This window comes from Pan paniscus, chromosome X (genome assembly GCF_029289425.2).
Source record: "Pan paniscus chromosome X, NHGRI_mPanPan1-v2.0_pri, whole genome shotgun sequence".
In the NCBI taxonomy this organism is placed as follows: Eukaryota; Metazoa; Chordata; class Mammalia; order Primates; family Hominidae; genus Pan; species Pan paniscus.
The window spans coordinates 21980380-22003136 of NC_073272.2; the positions used below are offsets into that span (position 1 = coordinate 21980380).

A 22757-nucleotide genomic window follows, 5' to 3' on the forward strand; every position below is an offset into this window, starting at 1 on the left:
GGTAATTTTATTTCAAGGAGAAATATACATATTGCTCAGCCTTTGTTTTCAATACTTGTCTAATTAATTAATTAATTAATTAATTTTGAGACAAGGGCTTGCTCTGTCACCCAGGCTGGAGCGCAGTGGTGTGATCTCAGTTCACTGCAGCCTCAACCTCTCAGGCTCAAGTGATCCTCCTACCTCAACTTCCTGAGTAGCTGGGACTACAGGCGCGCACCACCATGCCTGGCTAATTTTTGTATTTTTTGTAAAGATGAGGTTTTGCCATTTTTCCCAGGCTGGTCTTGAACTCCTGGACTCAAGTAATTCTCCCGCCTTGGTCTCCCAAAGTGCTGGGATTACAGGCGTGAGCCACCAGGCCTAGCCTTGTCTAAATAGTTAATAATTCCACCACAAAACAAATATCTACTCCCCGCTAAAAACAAACACCAACAAACATACAACATAAACAAATTAGTTAAAATTTTTACCTAATCTGTTTGCAGGATTTCGCTTGAAAAGCATTCGTAAAAGACTCTGCGCTTCAGGACTCAAAAACTGTGGCATTCCAAGTTTGGCTCTAAATAATAAATCCACATAATATTTTATTTTTTGGAGGCATCTGTATTTTTATTTTTAAAAATTCTTAAATTAAACTTTTTGAGATACTTGTAGATTCACACTCAGTTGTAAGAAATAATACAGAGAGATCCCCTGTGCCCTTTACCCAGTTTCCCCCAATGGTAACATCTTACAAAACTACAGTACAATATCACATCCAGGATATTGACATGGAGACAATCCAATGATCTCATTCACATGGCACTGGTTTTATTTGCACTTATTTGTGTGTGTGTTTAGTTCTATGCCATTTTATTACATGTATGGCTTCTGTATGAATATGTCACAGTTTGTTTATCCATTATCTGTTGAAGGACATTTGGGTTGTGCCCAGTTTGGGGCTAATATGAATAAAGCTACAGTGAACATTTATGTACAGGTTTTCATGTGAACACATAACTGAATTTTAGTTCATAATCTAATAAGCTTTTTCATTTTTCAAAATTTTGCAAAGAGCACTGTGAAAGTGAGATCATTTGAATCCTAGTTCTGGCTCTGTTACTAAGAACTTTGTGACAGTGGGAAAGCCAATTATTCTGGGCCTGTTATCATTTCTTCATAAGCAAAGGGATTGGTCTCTAGACCAATAGCTTCCAAAGTATAGCCTCAGAACTCCTCCTCAAAGGGAATTTAAGAAACCTAACATTTAAAGCTGCTAAGAGAACATGTGTTTCATATGCCACTTTTTCCTTTCTATTCCCTTTAACAGCCCCTGAAGGGAAGGGGAACTGTGGGAAAGAGGATTGTGAAATATTGAAGATACACAGTCTAAAAACTGCTGGCCTAGATGAACTTGAAGGTCTGTTTCAGCTCTAATTTTAATTCTTTTTCCAAACCTACAAATTAAAGAAACCAATGATCCTGTAAGTATGACAATAAAAATAGAGCTGGGGAAAATTCCTATTTCAGAAACAGATCCATTTATTATTCAGTGCGTTGTTATTGAGCTATTACATGCCAGACACTGTTTAGTGCTGAGGATACAGAGATAAAGAGAGCCCATGAAACTCATGGTCCATGGTGAAGATGGATACAGATAATGCTAGTACATTAAGAGACAAATGCAGAAGAACATATGCAAAGAGTGACAAGGGAACAGTGGGGGATATTTAATTTAACATGGGAGATTATGAAAGGTCTTCAATGCAATCTAAAGGCTAACAATTTATTCATTTGGCTAGTGTTTCCCCAAATTTTACTGAATAACATTAATCCCTCTAGATAGTTAGCAACAATAAAAAAATTCATGACCCAACGAGCTTGTAGAATGCTATCTATTATATCCCCCTATTAGACACACAGAATTAAAATACACTGCATATAAAAAGGCTGAGAAATCTAGAGCAAACAAATCAGTTTTTTTTTTTTTTTTTAAGACAGAGTATCCAGGCTGGAGTGCAGTGGCACAATCTCGGCTCACTGCAATCTCTGCCTTCTGGGTTCAAGGGATTCTCGTGTCTCAGCCTCCCAAGTAGTTGGGATTACAGGTGTGTGCTACCACACCTGGCTTTTTTTTTTTTTTTTTTTTTTTTGTAGAGATGGAGTTTTGCCATGTTGGCTAGGCTGGTTTTGAAGTCCTAGCCTCAAGTGATCCTCCCACTTCAGCCTCTCAAAGTGCTGGGATTATGGGTGAAATCAGTATTTTCTAAGTATTTATTTCCAGCACCTCTTTTTCAAAGAATACCTATTAATATCTTGTAGAATTAATATTCTCTTGGACAAATCTGGGGAAACACTATTGTATTAGGTAACAGGGATGCAGCAGAGGTCCTGAAACTGGACTAACATGACTAGACTTATTTTCAAGAAGGTAACTCCAAGGGTAATAGAGAACAATTTGGAGTGGGAAGAGGTCATAAGTGGTAGGCAATCAACTTAGGAATGTGGTCAGATAGTGTGGGTAAGAGGTCACTGTTTTCTGAATACTTTAAGCAGTTTAATTCAGAGGAAAGGCTGGAACAGTGAAATAATTCTGAGATCGAATTTGGAGAATACCTAATTATGCAAAAGAGAGAAGGAATAAAAAATGATTTCCAGGTTTCTGGCTTGGAAGAGGGTGCACGAAAATGCTGATAACTGGGAGTATAAGAAAAGAACAGCAAATAAAGATACATTTAGTTCAAAGATATGAAGTCATGCATGTAATATGTTTTGGGAGGGCCAGGCAGGTGAGTAAATAGAAACACAGGTCTAATGCCTGGTAAATTCATGTAAGAAAGAGTGATTTGAGAGTAATTAAAATGTGGAGGGTAGTTATAGGAAAGACTGAAGTCAGTCAGGAAAGAGTGCAGAGGGGGAAGAAAAGCATATCATAGACGGATCCTGGGGGATAAGACCATTTAAAAGGTAGTCAGAAAAAGAACAATTAGGGCATTAAAAATAATGACTGCAATTGGCTGAATCACACTGATTATTAAATCCCATGAGTTTATTATGTAAAGTAAGAAAAAGCAAAGTCAAAATACAAAAACTCGACTCACTGGATACTACCCCCACTAGGAAGTAACTAGGGCTCTGACATTAGAAACAATTTAAGAAAAGAATTAAGTATTTATTCTCTTTTTCTTGGATGAGCGTTATTTCAAGTAATTAAATCATCATAGTTGATGAGGGAAAGTTTGTTGAGAAAATACCAGCTAATAAATGAGGAAGGAATAATAATAATAATAGAAAATCATGGCTGGTGCATAGTGGCTCATGCCTGTAATCCCAACACTTTGGGAGGCGGAGGTGGGAGGATCACTTGAGCCCAGGAGTTTGAGACCAGCCTGGCAACATAGCAAGATACTATCTGTACAAAAGATTAAAGAACTTGGCTGGGCATGGTGGTGCACCTGTAGTCCTAGCTACTCGAGATGCTGAGGCAGGAGGATCGTTTGAGCCCAGGAGTTTGATGTTGCAGTGACCTGTAATCATGCCACTGCATTCGAGTCTGGGCAACAGAGCAAGACCTCATCTCTAAAAAAACTTTTTTTTTTTTTTAAAAGAAAAGCAATTCATCACTTTTGAATTCCTTATAAAATAACTGTTTCAAGTAATGATTATTAATGGATAGAACCATTAGTTAGAAGCATGACAGGGAACTTTACAACAGAGGAATCAGCTGCAACCACTGGAGCCCATCACTTAAAGTGGGGGCAACCAGGTATTGTAAGCCTCCTGATGTAATAGGGACCACACGGTATTAGCTGTGAAATAATCTTGCTAAAACAGTTTAACCAAAAACAGAATAGAGGATCAAGCTAATAACACTAAGGGAATAAAAAAAAATTTCCATACTCCTAGGAAAAGACTAATTGTTATGTAACCATGGTAACAAGAGAACCACCAGAACTGGTTTTAAATCCTTTCAGTTGGTTTAAAATCCATTGAATTGATCAATGACAACTTGCCTGGTGAACACCTGCAAAGATGAGTAACTGCTCTTTGTCTCTGAAAATTAGCCAAACAGGAATGGACTCACTCCAATAAACACACTTGAATGCCCACTGATCAACAACAGTCCCACCCAAATAATCACATTCTTACAGATAATGTCAACCCACTTATAGACATGAAACTCTGCCACTTCTTGAGCTCCACCCTTCCTCAAAACCCTATATAAGATTAGTGGTCTACTATGTCTGGGGAGACTCTAGCCTTACCATAGCAAAGAATAAAATAAACTTTATGCTTTTTGTTTCAGATATTGAGAGGGGGTCTCATTCTTTGACAAGATAAATCCAGAAAGCAGAGTTCTATAAAACAACTGACTAGGTTTCTATGAATAAACAGGAGGGGAAAAACAGGGATAGATAACAGAAGTTTAAGAAGTACAACCAAATGGAATGTGCAGACTTGATTTGGATCCAACTGTAAAGACACAGTTTTGAAGAAAATCTGAAAAACTTAGTTAAGGACTGATGATACCTAAGCATTATTGCTAGTTTTATGTGGATGTGTAAGAAAACACCCATATTTTTAGCAAGGCAAACTGAATTAAGTAGATATGTCTGGAATGCTTATAATACTTCAGTAAAGAAAAGTAAAGAAGAATAGATAAAGCGAAATGGCCAAATCTTGATGAATGTCGAATCTGGGTAACAGGTATATGTGTTCACTGAATTATTCTGTTTTTGATAATTCATATTTGAAAATTTTTATAATTAAAAAAGGAAAAACAGGAAGAGAAGAAATCATGTAAAAGAGACCAAAAGGGGAATGGTTAGAGAGGTGGAAGAAGTAGATCAAAGTAGGAAAAACTATGGAGGGAGGGAGTGGCCACCAGTGTCAAATACTCAGAGATGCCTTTCTTGAGTGTCCCATCTAATATGGCTCCTGCTTTCTGCTCCTTCCCTCACACAGTAAGGAGTCACTATTATGAGTACAGAATTCCGATTTATTATCCTTATATCTCCTGTTACTATCTGAAATTGTTTAGATATTAATTCCTTGTCTCCCCCACTAAAATATAAGCTCCGAAGACCACCAAAGACCTTTTCAGTCTTGTTAATACTACATCTCAAGTATGAGTAGCAAGAACTGAAACATCTGTTAAATGCATTGTGTGAATGAATGGTAGAGTCATCCTTTTGACAACCTGCCACTGGTTTTAGCAACCAGAAGATCACTGATAGCCACAGAGAGAGCAGTTTCAGTAGAGTGGTGGGGATGAATGACAAATAGGCTGTGGAATAAAAGAAGCCAAAAAAGTAGTAACAGAAAGCATAGACTACTTTTTAAAGAGGCTTTGTGTTGAAAGGATGCAGGAAGATGGTACAGTAACTTGAAAGGAAGGGCAAGTCAAAGAAGGATTTAGTTTCTTCAACACGAGAGTGTTTGTTCGCTGAAAGGGAGGGATCAAAGTAGATGAAGTGATAAAGGTTCAGTGATGAAAGTTCAGTGAACATTCATTTATGTAGCACATCTTTTTAGACCTTTTATATTGTGTAGAATAATATAAAATGCCCCAAAAAACCCCGAACAAAAACACCCAAAGTACACAGCTCAATTATTTACCACAAACTGAATAGTTATCTGGCCAAGACACATAACATTGCCAGAACCCCTCATCCAGTGTAACCACTTCCCTTATTTTGCCTCAGGCTTTTAAGCATCTAAATATGAACCCTAAAAACTATGCTTTAGTTTTGCCTGCTTTGTAAACTTTACAAATAGAATCATATAGTACTTTTTCTTTTGTGTCTGTACTTCCTTAGCTCCACATTCTTGTGAGATTTATCTAAGTTGTTGCATGTAACTGTGGTTTGTTCATTTTCTTTGTTGTATGGCATACTACACCCATGGGCCAAGGCTTCAGCCTGTTTTTGAATGGCTCTCAAGAATTGTTTTATATTTTTACAGGGTTGGAAAAAAAATACAAAGAATATGTGACAGAGACTGTGTGTGGCCCACAGAGTGTAAATACAACAACTTCTATTGTATTCGACTGTACGAATATACCATCATTTATTAATTGATTCTTCTGTTAATAATCAGGTTTCCACTTTTTGGCTATTACAAATGTTGCTATGAACGGCTTTGTACTTGTTTTTTGATGTGTGAGTAACTAGATTCTTTTAACATGGGTGAATGTCTAGGAGTGGGAATTACTGGATGAGGGTATACATATATTTGTCTTTAGAAGATAAGGACAAAAACTGCTTTCCAAAGTGGTTATATGAGTATTGATATTCCTTCCAGCTATGTATAAAAGTTGCCACTGCTTCACATCCCACCATTTTGTACTGTCAGTCTTTTTATTTTTATTTATTAAAATTTTTGTATAGGGCAGCAGTCTGGGCCAAAAATGGTTCAGAATGCTCCTGTCAATCTTTTTAATTTTAGCCATTCTGGTGAGTATGCAGTGATATTTCCTTGTGATTTTAATTTGCATTTTCTGATTAACGAGGTTGAGTATCTTTTCATAAGTTTTTTGGCCACTGAATATCCTCTTCTGTCAGATCCCTAAGTCTCTTGCCCATGTTTTTATTGGGTTGGCTTTTTCTTATTGATTGGGGCTCTAGATAGATTGGTAATGATTTTTATGTATGGTGGAAGGTAGGAATTTTTAAAAAAATTTTTTAATTCTTTTAAAGCAAATTTTTTTTGAGACACGATCTTGCTCTATTACCCAGGCTGGAGTGCAGTGGCATGATCATGGCTCACTGCATCCTTGACCTCCTGGGCTCAAGCGATTCTCCCACCTCAGCCTCCCAAGTAGCTAGGACTACAGGTGTGCACTACCACACCTGGATAATTTTTATATTCTTTAACTCATGGCCTCAAGTGATCCTCCCACCTCAGCCTCCCAAAGTGTTTGGATTACAGGTGTGAGCCACCACTCCCTGCCTATTTTTTATATGAATATTTAACTTTTCCAGCACGATTTATTAAGAAAAGGCTATTCTTTCCCTACTGCTCTGAAATTCCCAATGGTCGCAAATTAAGTGTCCACATATATAGATCTGTTTCTGGGTTCTTTATTCTTTTGCATAGATCTACTTTCCACACTTGTTTCAATGCTGTATTATCTTAGTTACTGTTATAATAAGACTTAATACCTGGTAAAGCAAGTCTTCCTATCTTGGTCTTCGAGAGTATTTTAGCTACTCTTTGTCCTTTGTATTATCATATTAGAATCAGTTTATCAAGATTCACATTAAAAAGTTGTTAGGATTTTAATTTTATTTGCATTGAAACTATAGTTTTGTCATCCATTATAGTAGCCACTAGCTACATATGGCTACTGAGCACCTGAAATGTGCCAATCCACATTGTAAGTGTAAAATACACATTGAATTTCAAATGAGTATGAAAAAAATTAGTTTACAACAAATACCTCAATCAATTTTTAACATTGGTTACATGCTGAAATAACATCTTGGGTACACTGGGTTAAATAAAATATTACAATTAACTTTCCTTTTACTTTTTTATTTTTTTTATTTTTTGAGATGAATTTCATTCATCACCCAGGCTGGAGTGCAGTGGCATGATCTTAGCTCACTGCAACCTCCGCCTCCCGGGTTCAAGTGATTCTCCTGCCTCAGCTTCCCAAGTAGCTGGGATTACAGGTGTGTGCCACCACGCCCAGCTAATTTTTGTATTTTTAGTAGAGACAGGGTTTTGCCATGTTGGCCAGGCTGGTCTTGAACTCCTGACCTCAGGTGATCCACCCGCTTTGGCCTCCCAAAGTGCTGGGATTACCTGCCTCTTTTTACTTTTTTAAATGTAGGTACTAGAAAACTTAAAATTACGTATGTGGTTCGCATTACTTTTCTTTTCTTTTCTTTTTTTTTTTTTTGAGACAGGGCCTCGCTCTTCACTCTGTTGCTCAGGTTGGAGTGTAGTGGTGTGATCAGGGCTCACTGCAGTCTTGACCTCCCAGGCTCAAGTGATCCTCTCACCTCAGTCTCCCAAGTGGCTGGGACTACTGGCACGTGCCACCACATCTGGCTAATTTTTTTATTTTTTATTTTTGTAGAGATGGGGTTTTGCCATGTTGCCCAAGCTGGTCTCAAACTCCTGGGCTCAAGCAATCTGCCCACTTCGGCCTCCCAAAGTGGTGGGATTATAGGCATGAGCCACCATGCCTGGCTGGTTCACATTATATTTCTAGTGGATAACACTGATCTACAGAAATGTTATCTTTACAACACTGGGTCTGTCATAACATGAACATGGTATATTCTTTCAAGTTATTTTGGTCTTTTAAAATTTCTTTAAATAAAATTTTCTGGTTTTTTTGCACAGAGGTCTTACACAACTTCTGCTAGATTTATCACTAGGTATCTGAGAATTTTTACATTGTTGTAAACACTGTCCTCTTTGAAAATTCCATTTTTTTTTTGAGATGGAATTTCACTCTTATTGCCCAGGCTGGAGTGCAGTGGCATGATCTTGGCTCACTGCAACCTCTGCCTCCCGGGTTCAAGTGATTCTCCTGCCTCAGCCTCCCGAGTAGTTGGGATTACAGGCACCTGCTACCATGCCCGAATAATTTTTTCTATTTTTAGTAGAGACAGGGTTTCGCCATGTTGGCCAGGCTGGTCTCGAACTCTGGACCTCAGGTGATCTGCCTGCCTCGGCCTGCCAAAGTGCTGGGATTACAGGTGTGAGCCACTGTGCCCGGATAAAAATTCCATTTTCTATTCCAAGTATAGAGACATAGAATAGATTTTTGTTTATTGACCTTGTATCCAGTAACTTTGCTAAACTCTTATTAATTCTAAGAATTTATATGATCACTGGATTTTCTTTTCTTTTCTTTTCTTTTTTGAGACAGGGTTTTGCTCTGTCACCCAGGCTGGGGTGCAGTAGAACCATCTCAGCTCACTGTAGCCTCAAGCTCCTGGGCTCAAATGATTCTCCTGTCTTAGCCCCCATCTGCCACCCCACAAAGTAGCTGGGACTACAGGTGCTTACCAACACGCCTGGCTAATTTTTGCATTTTTTTGTAGAGATGGGGTTTTGCTATGTTGTGCAGGCTGATGACTGGATCTTCTATGGATACAGTCATGTTATCTAAATAATGATAATTTTATTTCTTCTTTTTAAACCTTATACTTTACTTTTTTGCTTGACTTACCATATTGGCTAGGACTTCCAGGACAATGTGGACACAAGTGAAATAATGGGCATCCTTGCCATATTACAAATCCCAAAAGTAAAGCTTTCAGTATTTCACTATTAACATGAAGATAATATGAGTACTCTAAATCTACACAGTCTGTTCATATTCAAACCACGTAATATTGATGAATTTCTTAGTTATTTCTTATACTACAGCCAACACTCTAAAATGTCATTTTTTAGTGTGAAACATTTATTTTATTTTACTTTTTTGAGATAGAGTCTCGCTCTGTCGCCCAGGATGGAGTGCAGTGGTGTGATATCAGCTCACTGCAACCTCCACCTCCCGGGTTCAAGGGATTCTCCCGCCTCAGCCTCCTGAGTAGCTGAGACTACAGGTGTGTACCACCATGCCCGGCTAAGTTTTGTATTTTTAGTAGAGATGGGGTTTCACCATGTTGGCCAGGCTGGTCTCAAACTCCTGATCTCAAGTGATCCGTCTTCCTTGCCCTCCCAAAGTGCTGGGATTACAGGCATGAGCCACAGCGCCCAGCCTGAAGCATTTATTTTAAAATCTCATCAGAACATCTATATTAAGGGAGTACTTACTTAAGAATCATAGTCATTGTTTCTTTTCGATCTTTTCCTTGGAAAGGTAGTGTACCAGTAAGCATTTCAAACTACAGAAAGGCAAAATAATCAGAAGTGTTAGTCAATAAATATAAAATCTGAAGGCCAGAAGGTAAAAAAAAAAAAAGCATCATTTTAATTATAACCAAATATTCTAAAATCGCTACATAACAAGTGTTTTCTATTTCTACCATATTCGTTACTGAAGTTCTTGATAATTCCTAAAACAACTGAGCTATACAGTTTTTTTTTTTGTAGAAATCAATCACATTTTTATTTTATTTTTTTTTTGAGACAGGGCCTGGCTCTGTTGCCCAGGCTGGAGCCCAGTGGTGCAATCTCAGCTCACTGAAGCTTCCATCTCCTGGGCTCAAGCAATTCTCCCACCTCAGCCTCTCAAAGTGCTGGGATTAGAGGCATGGGCCACCATGCTCAGTTTCATCAATCACATTTCAAATGGCAATTTTAAAGTGTAGATATGTGAACAATTTGATAGATATGCCAATTTCATATGAACTTATTTATTTTTTTTGAGACGGAGTCTTACTCTGTCACCCAGGGTGGAGTGCAGTGGCACGATCTTCACTCACTGCAATCTCCGTCTCCTGGGTTCAAGTGATTCTCCTGCCTTAGCCTCCCAAGTAGCTGGGATTACAGGTGTGTGCCACCATGCCTGGCTAATTTTTTGTAGTTGTAGTAGAGACAGGGTTTCACCATGTTGTCCAGGCTGGTCTTACAGGCATGAGCCACCACGCCCAGCCTAATTTTTGTATTTTTAGTAGAAACGGGGTTTCACCATGTTGGCCAGGCTGGTTTCGAACTCCTGACTTTAAGTGATCCACCTGCCTCGGCCTCCCAAAGTGCTGGGATTACAGGCGTGAGCCACCGCGCCCGGCAGAACTTATTATATATTTTTTGAGACAGAGTCTCGCTCTGTTGCCCAGGCTGGAGTGCAATGGCATGATCTTGGCTCACTGCAACCTCTGCCTCCCAGGTTCTAGCGATTCTCCAGCCTCAGCCTCCTGAGGTGTGTGCCATCCTGCTCAGCTACTTTTTGTATTTTTAGTGGAGATGGGGTTTTGCCATGTTGGCCATGCCGGTCTTGAACTCCTGACGTCAGGTGATCTACCCGCCTCAGCCTCCCAAAGTGCTAGGATTACAGGTGTGAGCCACTGCACTCGGCCAAACGAACTTATTTTAAGGGTCACTTACTAACAGATTTCTGGACCAGTTTCTCCAAAAGACCAAACACCATTAATGCTTTAGATTGTTACTATTAGCAGGAAATCTATGGTAATATTTTTTTTTGCCTTTTCAAATTAGGATGAGATAGACGCAGCTAACAGATTTCATAGTCCTTCTATACTGCATGCAAGACTGCTTCTTGGTTATTTATTACATATGGCATAAAATAAAGAAAATAAAAACACCAGTTTCTTTAACATTCACTGCTGATCCTCACTTAACAATCTCCTTCCCCCCTAAAAAATCCCAAATTCAAACCTTACCATTAACACACCAAAAGACCACCAGTCAGCACTCTGAGTATGACCTCGACGATTAACTACTTCTGGAGCCATATACTCCACAGTTCCACAAAAAGAATATGCCTTCTTTTCATGGTCAATAGACTCTTTACTTAGGCCGAAATCTGCCAAAACAAATATCATAAATATCCTACATAAATTTGCACATGTAAATTTTAAACTTTGAGTTCTGACATTAATCATTTAAAATTTCTAATACAAGTTTTTTTTGTTTGTTTGTTTTTTGAGACAGAGTCTCGCTCTGTCACCCAGGCTGGAGTACAGTGACGCCATCTTGGCTCACTGTAACCTCTGCCTCCCGGGTTCAAGTGATTCTCCTGCCTCAGCCTCCCAAGTAACTGGGATTACAGGCGTGCACCACCATGCCCAGCTCATTTTTTTGTATTTTAAGTAGAAACAGGGTTTCACCATGTTAGCCAGGCTAGTCTTGAATTCCCGACCTCAAGTGATCCACCTGCCTCAGCCTCCCAGAATGCTGGGATTACAGGGGTGAGCCACTACGCCTGGCCCTAATACAAGTTTTTAATTTTAATACAGTGTATTACTCAATATTTGTACCACAATCAACCTTAAAGGAAAGTATATATTGTAGGAGAAAATATTTTAATAAAACGAGGATTTTTTTTTTTACCTGTTAACTTGATGTGACCTTCTTCATCAAGAAGTATACTGAAAAAAACAAAGAAAATCTTTTAAGAACACTAAATAGAGATTTATAGAAGCTAAGACTGAAATTACATCCTTAAGCATCAGATCACCACATTTACTCTAAAACATTGCTTTAGACTGTGAATAAGATGGCAAAGGCAAAGGAGGAACAAATTATTTTTTGGACACACATTTATAACAAAGCCCAAAGGCAATGCCATAAACTTGTATTAATATGCCAGGGGCACTTGAAAATTATTAGGAAAAGAATCAAATCACCTGTACTCTTCCCAGCTGCTCTTTCTAATGCCTTTCTGCAGACGTAGTTTGACTAAACCCCCTAGTGCCTGCATTAATAGACAGAGGGTCCACACATTTAATTCAAAAACATCAGACATGCCATTCTCTTGGTTATTTTATTTTGCCTTTTTTTCCTTTTTGTGGAGAATAGGGTCTCACTATGTTGCCCAGGCAGGTCTTGAACTGCTGGGCTCAAGCTATCTTCTTGCTTCTGCCTCCCTAAGTGCTGGGATTACTCCCTAAGGTGTGAGCCACTGCGTGCCCAGCTCTCTTGGTCATTTTAAAGGTATCTGACTCAATCATTGTTTCCTTATTTTTTTTTTCCTGACACAACCTACACAATCCTCTTCTCCTTCCCCATACTCCTTGTTTTTCATTGACCCCTCCCTTCACTATACATATTCTCCAGGGTTTTCTCTCTTCCCCAATAAACTGTGAGCTCCTAGAAGGTTTGACCTTATTCATCTTTATAGCTCAGTGTCTGGCAGTGTACAGTACAAACAAGAAATGTTGAATGAATAAGGCCTGTTTGCAAAGGGCCTACAGGGCATTCCAAATAGTTTGGGCTTCTTGTCAAGGACAAGGGAGACCATAAATGGTGTACATTCATGGAGGGTAGAGAAATTTACAGAGAAAATAAAGGGCATTTAGTGAGCTCACTGGGTCATGATAAAGAACAACTGGAGAATGACACTCAGGTTTCTGGCTTGAGCAGATACTTGAGTGGAGAGTAATGCTATTAATCAAGGAGCTACAGAAAGGAGAGAGTACTAAGCTGTAAGCCAATAATTGTGTTAAGTTGGTGCAGAAGTAATTAAAAGTAATGGCAAAAACTGCAATTGCTTTGCACCAACCTAATATTTCTGGATAGGTATGGGATCAAGCAATAAACTGTTTCACTTATATTTAAAGCTATCCCACAATATAGGCATTTCCTTACTTTTATTTTAACTAAAAATGTGCAAGTCAAACTTTGTTATAAAATTTTACTATAACAAAAATATTACCAATCTTTCTATTTCATAAATGCAAACATAATTACAACAAAGTTTACCACTGAAGGTAATTCAGTAGGGACATATTTTTCAAGTTTCTTTTATCACAAGCACCTGTTATGAAAAATATTAATATTGATTCTGCTTGATTATGAAGAGATCAACACATTTAGAGAGTATAAAGGGCATTATTAGGTACTGTAGAAATCATCCTCCCTTCTAGTGAATACATGAAAAACAGTTCTAAAAACAAAACTTCAAGTCATTCTCGGTAATTCTGAAAGAAAAAAGGATAATATGGCTGAAAGGGCATTAGTTACGCCTTCTGTAGCAAATGCATTCTTCTAAGATAACCATGCTTATACTGTATCTTTGAAAGAAAAAGTCAACTGTATCACTCTCAATAAACAACATTCCTTTTCAATGGTTACTAATTATTTTTAGTCATATTTATTACAACAGAGTTCTAGTTTAAAAGAATCTGAAAAACCCTTAACAGTTCATAAAATATTTGGCCTAAAAATTTAAATTTCTCCCAAGTTCTGTATGATGGTATTTACTTGTATAATTCACCAAGTAAGTGTTATTTCTAATTAATAGCATCATCTAGACATGTATGTTTAAGATCTTAATATAAGCAATCTTATTTACATCTGATCTTATTAAAGCCTTGAGACAGGGCTCAAACTTTAATGTAACTTTATGACCAATGCCAATACAATGGTCTATGGTAAATATATTCAATTAAATAGTATAAAACACACATTTTTATGAATGTTTAATCTTATGTTTATAGTAATTTTTCTAAGGACTATATGCTTGAATATTCATTCTCACCAATAATTATATTTTGTGTCACAATAGTTATAAGTTGGGAAAATAATCAGGAAAACTCAGCAGTTATTTGGGGAATAAAAACAAAACCATATGAAACTTATCCAAAAACAATAAAAAAAACATAAAATATAAAAGCATAACAATTTCTAAATGATCACTTAGAAGAGTTCCAGATGAGCATTTCCTCTCTTCCTGTGTTAATACAGAATTTAAATTTTGTACTAACTTTTTTTTTTTTTTTTATTATGCTTTAGGTTCTAGGATACATGTGCAGAACGTGCAGGTTTGTTACATAGGTATACACATGCCATGGTGGTTTGCTGCACCCATTAACCTGTCATTTACATTAGGCATTTCTCCTAATGCTATCCCTCCCCTAGCCCCCTAACTCCTGACAGGCCCCGGTGTGTGATGTTCCCCTCCCTGTGTCCATGTGTTCTCATTGTTCAACTCCCACTTATGAGTGAGAACATGCAGTGTTTGATTTTCTGTTCCTGTGTTAGTTCGCTGAGAATGATGGTTTCCAGCTTCATCCATGTCCCTGCAAAGGACATGAACTCAGCCTTTTTTATGGCTGCACAGTATTCCATGGTGTATATGTGCCACATTTTCTTTATCCAGTCTATCATTGATAGGCATTTGGGTTGGTTCCAAGTCTTTGCTATTGTGAATAGTGCTGCAATAAACATACGTGTGCATGTGTCTTTATAGTAGAATGATTTATAATCGTTTGGGTATATACCCAGTAATGGGATTGCTGGGTCAAACGGTATTTCTGGTTCTAGATCCTTGAGGAATCGCCACACTGTCTTCCACAATGGTTGAACTAATTAACACTCCCACCAACAGTGTAAAAGCGGTACTATTTCTCCACATCCTCTCCAGCATCTGTTGTTTCCTGACTTTTTAATGATCGCCATTCTAACTGGCGTGAGATGGTATCTCATTGTGGTTTTGATTTGCATTTCTCTAATGACCAGGGATGATGAGCTTTTCTTTCATATGTTTGTTTGCCACATAAATGTCTTCTTTTGAGAAGTGTCTGTTCATATCCGAGAGAAATATTCAAAATTCTTAATATGATGGTTGTACAACTCTGTGAATATACTAAAAATCAATGAATTATACACTTTTTTTTTTTGAGACTGAGTTTCGCTCTTGTCACCCAGGCTGGAGTGCAATGGCGCGATCTCGGCTCACTGCAACCTCCACCTCCCGGATTCAAGCGATTCTCCTGCCTCAGTCTCCCAGTAGCTGGGATTACAGGTGTGCGCCTCCACGCCTGGCCAAGTTTTGTATTTTTAATAGAGACGGGGTTTCACCATGTTGGCCGGGCTGGTCTCAAACTCCTGACCTCAAGTGATCTGCCTGCCTTGGCCTCCCGAAGTGCTGGGATTACAGGTGTGATCCACTGCACCCAGGCAATGACTTGTATAATATATGAATTACAACTCAATAAAGCTGTTTAAAAATATTCCTGGTAGAGCAAGGCTCGTGCTTATATGCTTATAAAAGGAAAAAAAAAACTTTCTTACTCAGTGGTAGATAAACATCAACAAATTAAAATGGAAGTGTGTACAATTTAAATAATATCCGCTTCTTGATGACTGTTATTATCCAACCTGTGGGAAATTTGCTCAATTCACACTTCAAATTTGAAATTACATGGAGAAGAAAATTTTCAATAAATGGTATTTGGGGGAAAGAAAGGATTAGCTTTATACCATTCCTCCTGCCAAAAAATTTCTAAACAATGGAGCTAAAAGAAAAAAAAAAAGAAACTATAAAATTAGAAGGAAAATATCTGATCATAGAACTGCGGAAAGCCTAAGAATGAGAGTCAGAATAAATCACAAAACAAGATTGGTAGATCTGCCTGAAGAAAAAAACGTGCATAAATTAAACAACATAAAGTTAAAATTGAAAGACTGGAAAAAATGTAAATTTTCTTTTTTTTTTTTTTTTTGAGACAGGGTCTCACTCTGTTGCCCAGGCTGGAGATGCAACAGAGCGACCTTGGCTCACTGCAGCCTCGATGCCCCAAGCTCAAGCAATCCTCCTGCCTCAGCCTCCTGAGTAGTCGGGACTACAGGCGTGTGCCACCATGCCCAGCTAATTTTTTGTAGAGATGGGGTTTTGCCATGTTGCCCACACTGGTCTACAACTCCTGGGCTCATGCAATTCAGCCTCCCAAAGTGCTCGGGTTACATGTGTGAGCCACCATGCCAGACCAAAAATAACATTCTGAAAGAAAAATGAACAAAGGCCATGAGCAGAAAATTCACACAAAAATACAAATTGCCAATGAATGCAGATTTCAACCTCATTAAAAAATCAAAGAATGGGATGGCTGTGGTGGCTCACGCCTGTAATCCCAATACTTTGGGAGGCTGAGTCAGGTGGATCACCTGAGGTCAGGAGTTCGAGACCAGCCTGGCCAACATGGTGCAACCCTGTTTCTACTAAAAATACAAAAATTAGCTGGGTGTGTTGGCAGGCGCCCGTAATCCCAGCTACTCGGGAGGCTAAGGCAGGAGAATTGCTTGAATCTGGGAGGTGGAGATTGCAGTGAGCTGAGATTGCGCCACTGCACTCCAGCCTGGGCAACAACAGCAAAACTCCATCTTTAAAAAAAAAAAAATCAAAGAATGCACACAAAAACAGTATTTTTTGATTAACTGAGATTTTTAAAGTATGAAACTACAGTGTTAGCAGAGATGTGAAGCACAGGCACACTAGTGCAATACTGTGGGAGTTTCATGAAGCCACTTGATTTTTTATAATCTCCTAAACAATCATATTACATTGTATTCAACTTAGTAGCATGATTCCTTACTTTTCTGGTTTTAAGTCTCTATAAATTATTCCCAGGCTATGTAGATGGTCTAAAGCAAGTGCAAGTTCAGCCAAGTAGAATTTGACATCTTCTTCTGTGAACATCACCTAAAATAAAACAATAATTTTTCTAAATTTATTTTCTTTTTGTGTCTGTAATTTTTAAAGTTCCACTCTAGAGTTTAAATATCCTAAAAATTTTATAAATATGATAATTATACATAGCTTTGTTTACAATTTATTCGTGAAAGGAATAGCAAAATTATCTAATCAGTCAACTAATCACTTACTAAATACTAACTATGCACTATGGGAGAAATAATTTTACATTTTATTGTTAAGTATATTCAGGGTGTGCCACTGTTGTCCCATGACAGTAACATTTTAGAAATGAAAAGTGATCTTTAAAATGCATGCTTAATTTCTAGTACTAATTGTTTAAGGATATCTTGTTGATACATTATTGCTTCTGGAAAAAACTATAAAAGAAGCAGGGTTAAGACAAAGACTGTTTATTTGTCAATTTAAAGTCCTGCTTTCAGAATAAATTCGAAAGGTAGGAAAAGAACTCTTTTTGGGTCTGATTCTTCCAGAATCTTGTGCCACTAGAGAAAATACAGTAAGCATAATACTGAAACATAACAAAGCTTTAGTTCAAACAGGATGCATGTAAATAGACTAAAAATAGAGATTAATTATATACCTCTTTGGATAAGCGTGTAAACAAATCTCCTCCCCTGAGAAAATCCAAAATAAGATACAACTTCCCTTCAGTTTGAAAAGCTGAATGAAGAAATGAAAATTTTCATTTAGTCCACCATAATTTTTTTAGGTTTACATTAGGTCATTCATAAATGAATATTTTAACAAATTAATTATATCAAATGTCCAAACTTACTTTTACTTAGAAGAAAACCACTGATTTATCTTAGTTTCCATGTGGAAATGTTAAATACAGTGTTTCTTATTATGGAATCACTAGATTTTCAACAGGCAAGTCACTCAGGAATACAATAGTTCTAAACCCATGATACATAAGAAAAACTCCTAAAAAAAAAGACTTACTTAACTACGAAATAACATACAAAAACCATGCCACTAGCTACAGAAAAAAATATGGGTTGGTTAGGTTTAATTACACATAGTAAGAATCACCACACCTTTACCCACTGAGAAAAAGCATATGGCTTTGGGGAAAAGAACAGCAGTGACAATGGTTTTAGGATGTTGACATTAGGGATCTCTTTGGCCTTTAGGGTTGGCTAACACATATAGGCTACAAAAGGCTAGCATATTATTATTCATTATTATTATAATAAAAAAGCAATAATTATCATTACCTGTTCCTATGGCTACCACTCAGAAACTAACTTTATAATATTTAAAAAAAACATAAACTAAACAATAAAAGCTTCTAAAGTTTGTCTAAGAAATAACGGCTTAATTTTCATGACTTATTACTATATAGATCTGCTAACCACATACAAATATATATTTATTTATATTAGTTTATCTGAATGTCCTCAGGGATTTTGAGGGATGAGGTCAAGGGATGATGTGGGAGACGGCTCATACTTACCATAATGCAACTTGACAATAAAAGGATGATTAACCTCTACCAAGATATCACGTTCCATTTTTGTCCGAACTCGGTCTCGAACTATAAAAGATTGTATGTATGCTACATTGTAATATCTTTCAAAGATAATCTTCAAAACAAATTCTTTTTGGTGCCCATGTTAAATAAAATTTTGCTTATGTGTATTAAAATGTGAATGTTTTATCATTCTTGAATTTACAAAATCAATAATGATGTCTTTTACTACATTACATAACCAAAGGAAGTTGCATATATTTATAAAATCCATGCTTTTAAGTTGGAAAAAATATAGAGAAAATATTAGGTATTGGCTTTAACATCAAATGCACAAGTATTTTAATCACAGCCGTGGAAAATGGCAAAAAAGCATGCAACTTTTAAAAAACAAGGCATCCTAATGAAATAGTAAAACATAAAAAATGAATAGGTTTCAACATTCCATCAGTCCTATCAATTAAACTCAACAAACATTCATTAAGCATACCTAAAATGAGGCAGACATGGGGTAAAGGACAGTTATATCCAAAGAGGTCTATTTTGAGGGAAGAAGAAAGGAAGCAAGAGGGAGAGAGAGAACATACTGTGGTATAGCTGAAAGAGCAAATGTTTTTTGGAGTTTAGACAGAAAGATATGAATTCAGATCTGTGTAATCTTTTTTTTTGAAAAAAACTTAAGCATCACAAGATCTGTACAATCACGAGCAAGATACTTATTTAAATTCTTTGAGACTCAGTTACCTTTCGGCTACACAATGGGGATAACACTACTGTAGCTTTGAGGAGCATATGACCATTTGAGATAAGGTATGTACCTAGAGCCTGGTATGTATGAGATATTCAATTAAATGGTAGCTATTGTTATTATATGCAAAGTAGCACCATGAATATGATTAAGGGATAAAACAATTTACTACCAGCAATGAGTACTGCAGGATTCAGAGAAGGGCAAGATCAGTCTTACTTGCATAGAAAGGCTAGAAGAAAGATGTAGGGTCAGGGAGCAAGCTTTAAGACTTTTGGAGTGGCATTTAGATGGGTAGGAAGGATAGGCCCTAGAAAACAAGAGTCCAAGCATGGAGTACCCAGTGCAAGCAACGATGTGAAGGCATGAATGACAAACAGGAAGGAACCAAATGAGATTTACTACTGCGCCAAGGCGAAATGGGGAGGATCCAGATTCTTGAGAAGTTGGAATGCCAAGATGAATTTATATTTGACCCTGTGAGCAAAGCTCTTTTTCAGCAACCAAATATTTCCTGAGCAAAGTGTATGTGCAATGCACTAGGGATATACATACAAATAAGATAATCTTCAAGAAGCTCATGATCTAGTGGGAAGGACAGACAGGTAAATAAATGATTATAATACATTCTAAGTACTCTGAATGGTTATATGAAACATGAAAATGGAAAGAATAGGATAATCTTTGGAGGAGGGAGAAAGTTGAGTTGGTTTTATTTTCAGTTTAGGGTGACTGCAGATATTTAAAATATAGAAATAAGACCTCTGGGGAAAATAAACAAAGCAGCTAAAAAATGCCCTATTTTTTCCATTCTACCAGTTTTCTATCCCCAACTGGGAGATTTTCATACCACTGACTGAAAATGGGCGAATCAGAAATAGGAATCAATTGCTCTTGATGTCTACGCAGCTCTTTTAACTGACCTGTCCAGTTAGTATATCAAATTCAATAGCAATCTCTGATTTCATTACCTTGCCCGATCGCTACAACTCTGGTATTCTCCTTGTTATATCTGATATGCCCCCTTTTTTTTGAGATAGGGTATCGCTGTCGCCCTGGCTGGAGTGCAGTGGTGTGACTTCGGCTCGCTGCAACCTCCCCCTCCACGGTTCAAGTTATTCTTCTGCCTCAGCTTCCCGAGCAGCGGGGATTACAGGCTTGTGCTACCATACCTGGCTAATTTTTGTATTTGTAGTAGAGACGGGGTTTCACCATGTTGGCCAGGCTGGTCTCTAACTCCTGACCTCAGGTGATCCGCCTGCCTTGGCCTCCCCAAGTGCTGGGATTACAGGCATGGGCCACCACGCCCAGCCTGATATGCCCTTTGTACTTTTTATGTGAGTGAAGTTCATCACCAATACCTGCTGATATTTCTATTCTAGTCTAGCCTAAATCTGTCCTTTTCTCATTATTACCATACAATTTTGGATTAGTTCCTATCACCTTAAAGGTGGGTTCCAAAGTCCTACCTCTTTCAATAAGTATACAAGGCTTATCACTTAAAAATACCTCGTCTGCTCAGTAAGCATCAAAAATATCCACCAATAAATGCACTGTATATCCCTCTTGTCTTATTTTACCACAATGAAAAGAACAATTATTTGGGAGTCAAGAACTACAGTTTAGTGGCTATACTAATAACTAGATGAACTCATAACTACCTTGGTCAAATCATTTCATTGCTCAGGGATTTCCTGTTTCCTCCTCTATAAAATGAGGGATTAGAACCAAGATGATTTTTTTGTGAGATAGTTTTCTCTTCAACATTTCCTTATATGTAACATTGATGAGACCTTGTTTAACTGAAAATGAGCAGTGAGAGTCCTTCTCTAAAGAATTCCTTCATTTTGTCTGAGGTAGGCCTGTGTCATAATTCTAATCTCGTTTCTTTTGCTTATGTAAAGACCTAGTGACAATTCTAAATCATCCTATCATGAGGAATTTTAATTAGTATATACTAATTCAGAAGAAGGCATGTTTTATATAGGCCAACTTCTAATCCCAACATAGAATTGGTTAATACTGACTCATGCTGGCAAAGCAACTAGATTCCTCTGAAATATTTTTTCTTCTAGAGTAGTTATTAGATTTAAGCCCTACTTGACTGAACCTGAGAATGAAGAAATGTTGTTTATGTTCCTAGGACTATGTATTAAGAAACCTTTTTAAGCAGTTTACAGAACCTTTTAGACAAACAGACCACTTTAATAGGACAGAAGTCCCCATTAACTTTATCTAATGTTATTGACTTGTATTTGACCCCATTTATCGTATTAATAGGAACTTTAAAATGGGAAGAGACTTCTGGTTAAACATGGATATTTTACTCTCTACATTCTTCCAAAACCCCATGGAAATGACAATAATGGAAAAACTGCATAAACTCACAAGGACAGGAAGCAATAGTAGAAGATGTGCAAGTGGTAACTAACAAAGCAGACCAGAGAAAGCTAAAAATCTAAGCCTAAGGAAAGGAAGCCAATGAAAAATAAGCAAATTCTTGTCATTGAAATCTTTCCAATCAGCTTTCTAGCACCTGACTCTTAAAGAAAAGATAGCAAAAGACCCCCAGGCATTTGGAGAAAGGCTCTAAACATGAAAAACATCAAAATAAACAGAAAAATGGAATAAAGGGAAACAGAGACAATGTGAGGAACAGAAGATAACTTAAACACCACACAACACAACTCAATCTTGTAATTTATGTCCACTGAGGGGGCAAAGATAATATGGCACCTCACCCTTTTTAAAGCTTCTTGTTCTTGTTTAAAAAGGGTGGTGGGGTGGAGGAAGGAACAAGTATCCTCAACAAATAAACTACAAGGAAAAGATAAGAAATGAAGAAAGAGTTCATAGATGAAAAGACTTAAAAACATTATCAACCAATTGCAAAGTTGAGACCTTATATGTATGAATCCTAATTTAAACAGACTGCATAAAGAAACATAAATTTTAATAGTAGGGACAACTAGCAATTTGAACAAAGACTGGATATCTTTATGCTCATTTTTAAGGTATGATAATACAGTTGAATTATCTCTTTTAGGAGTCTATCTTTTTTTTGAGATGGAGTCTTGCCCCGTCGCCCAGGCTGGAGTGCATTGATGTAATCTCGACTCACTGCAACCTCCGCCTCCTGGGTTCAAACGATTCTCCTGTCTCAGGCTCCTGAGTAGCTGAGATTACAGGTGCCCGCCACCACACCCAGCTAATTTTTGTATTTTTAGTAGAGACGGGGTTTCACCATGTTGGCCAGGCTGGTCTCAAACTCCTGACCTCATGATCCACCCGCCTCGGCCTCCCAAAGTGCTGGGATTACAGGCGTGAGCCACCGTACCCAGCCAGGAGTCTATCTTTTAGAGATATATACTAAAATATTTATGAAAGAAATTCTATAGTGTCTGGGATTTCATTCAAAATATCAAGAGAAGAAGAAGGAGAACACTGATGAAAAAAGGTTGGCCATG

The 22757-nt window shown here is 37.5% G+C and overlaps 1 protein-coding gene across 12 annotated transcripts in view; it reads right to left on the minus strand.

The window, feature by feature from the left end:
• The window catches only part of RPS6KA3 (ribosomal protein S6 kinase A3), a 120726-nt gene that overhangs the window by 30021 nt on the left and 67948 nt on the right, over positions 1 to 22757 (minus strand). For all 12 annotated transcript variants that reach the window (XM_034950454.3, XM_063601603.1, XM_008972958.5 and 9 more), the window contains 7 exons: positions 18528 to 18608; positions 17652 to 17731; positions 16950 to 17056; positions 11965 to 12002; positions 11295 to 11437; positions 9766 to 9836; positions 474 to 562 (listed from right to left, as the gene is read on the minus strand). In XM_034950454.3, the coding sequence (XP_034806345.1) occupies positions 474 to 562; positions 9766 to 9836; positions 11295 to 11437; positions 11965 to 12002; positions 16950 to 17056; positions 17652 to 17731; positions 18528 to 18608 (609 nt within the window). The remainder of the gene's footprint in view (positions 1 to 473; positions 563 to 9765; positions 9837 to 11294; positions 11438 to 11964; positions 12003 to 16949; positions 17057 to 17651; positions 17732 to 18527; positions 18609 to 22757) is intronic.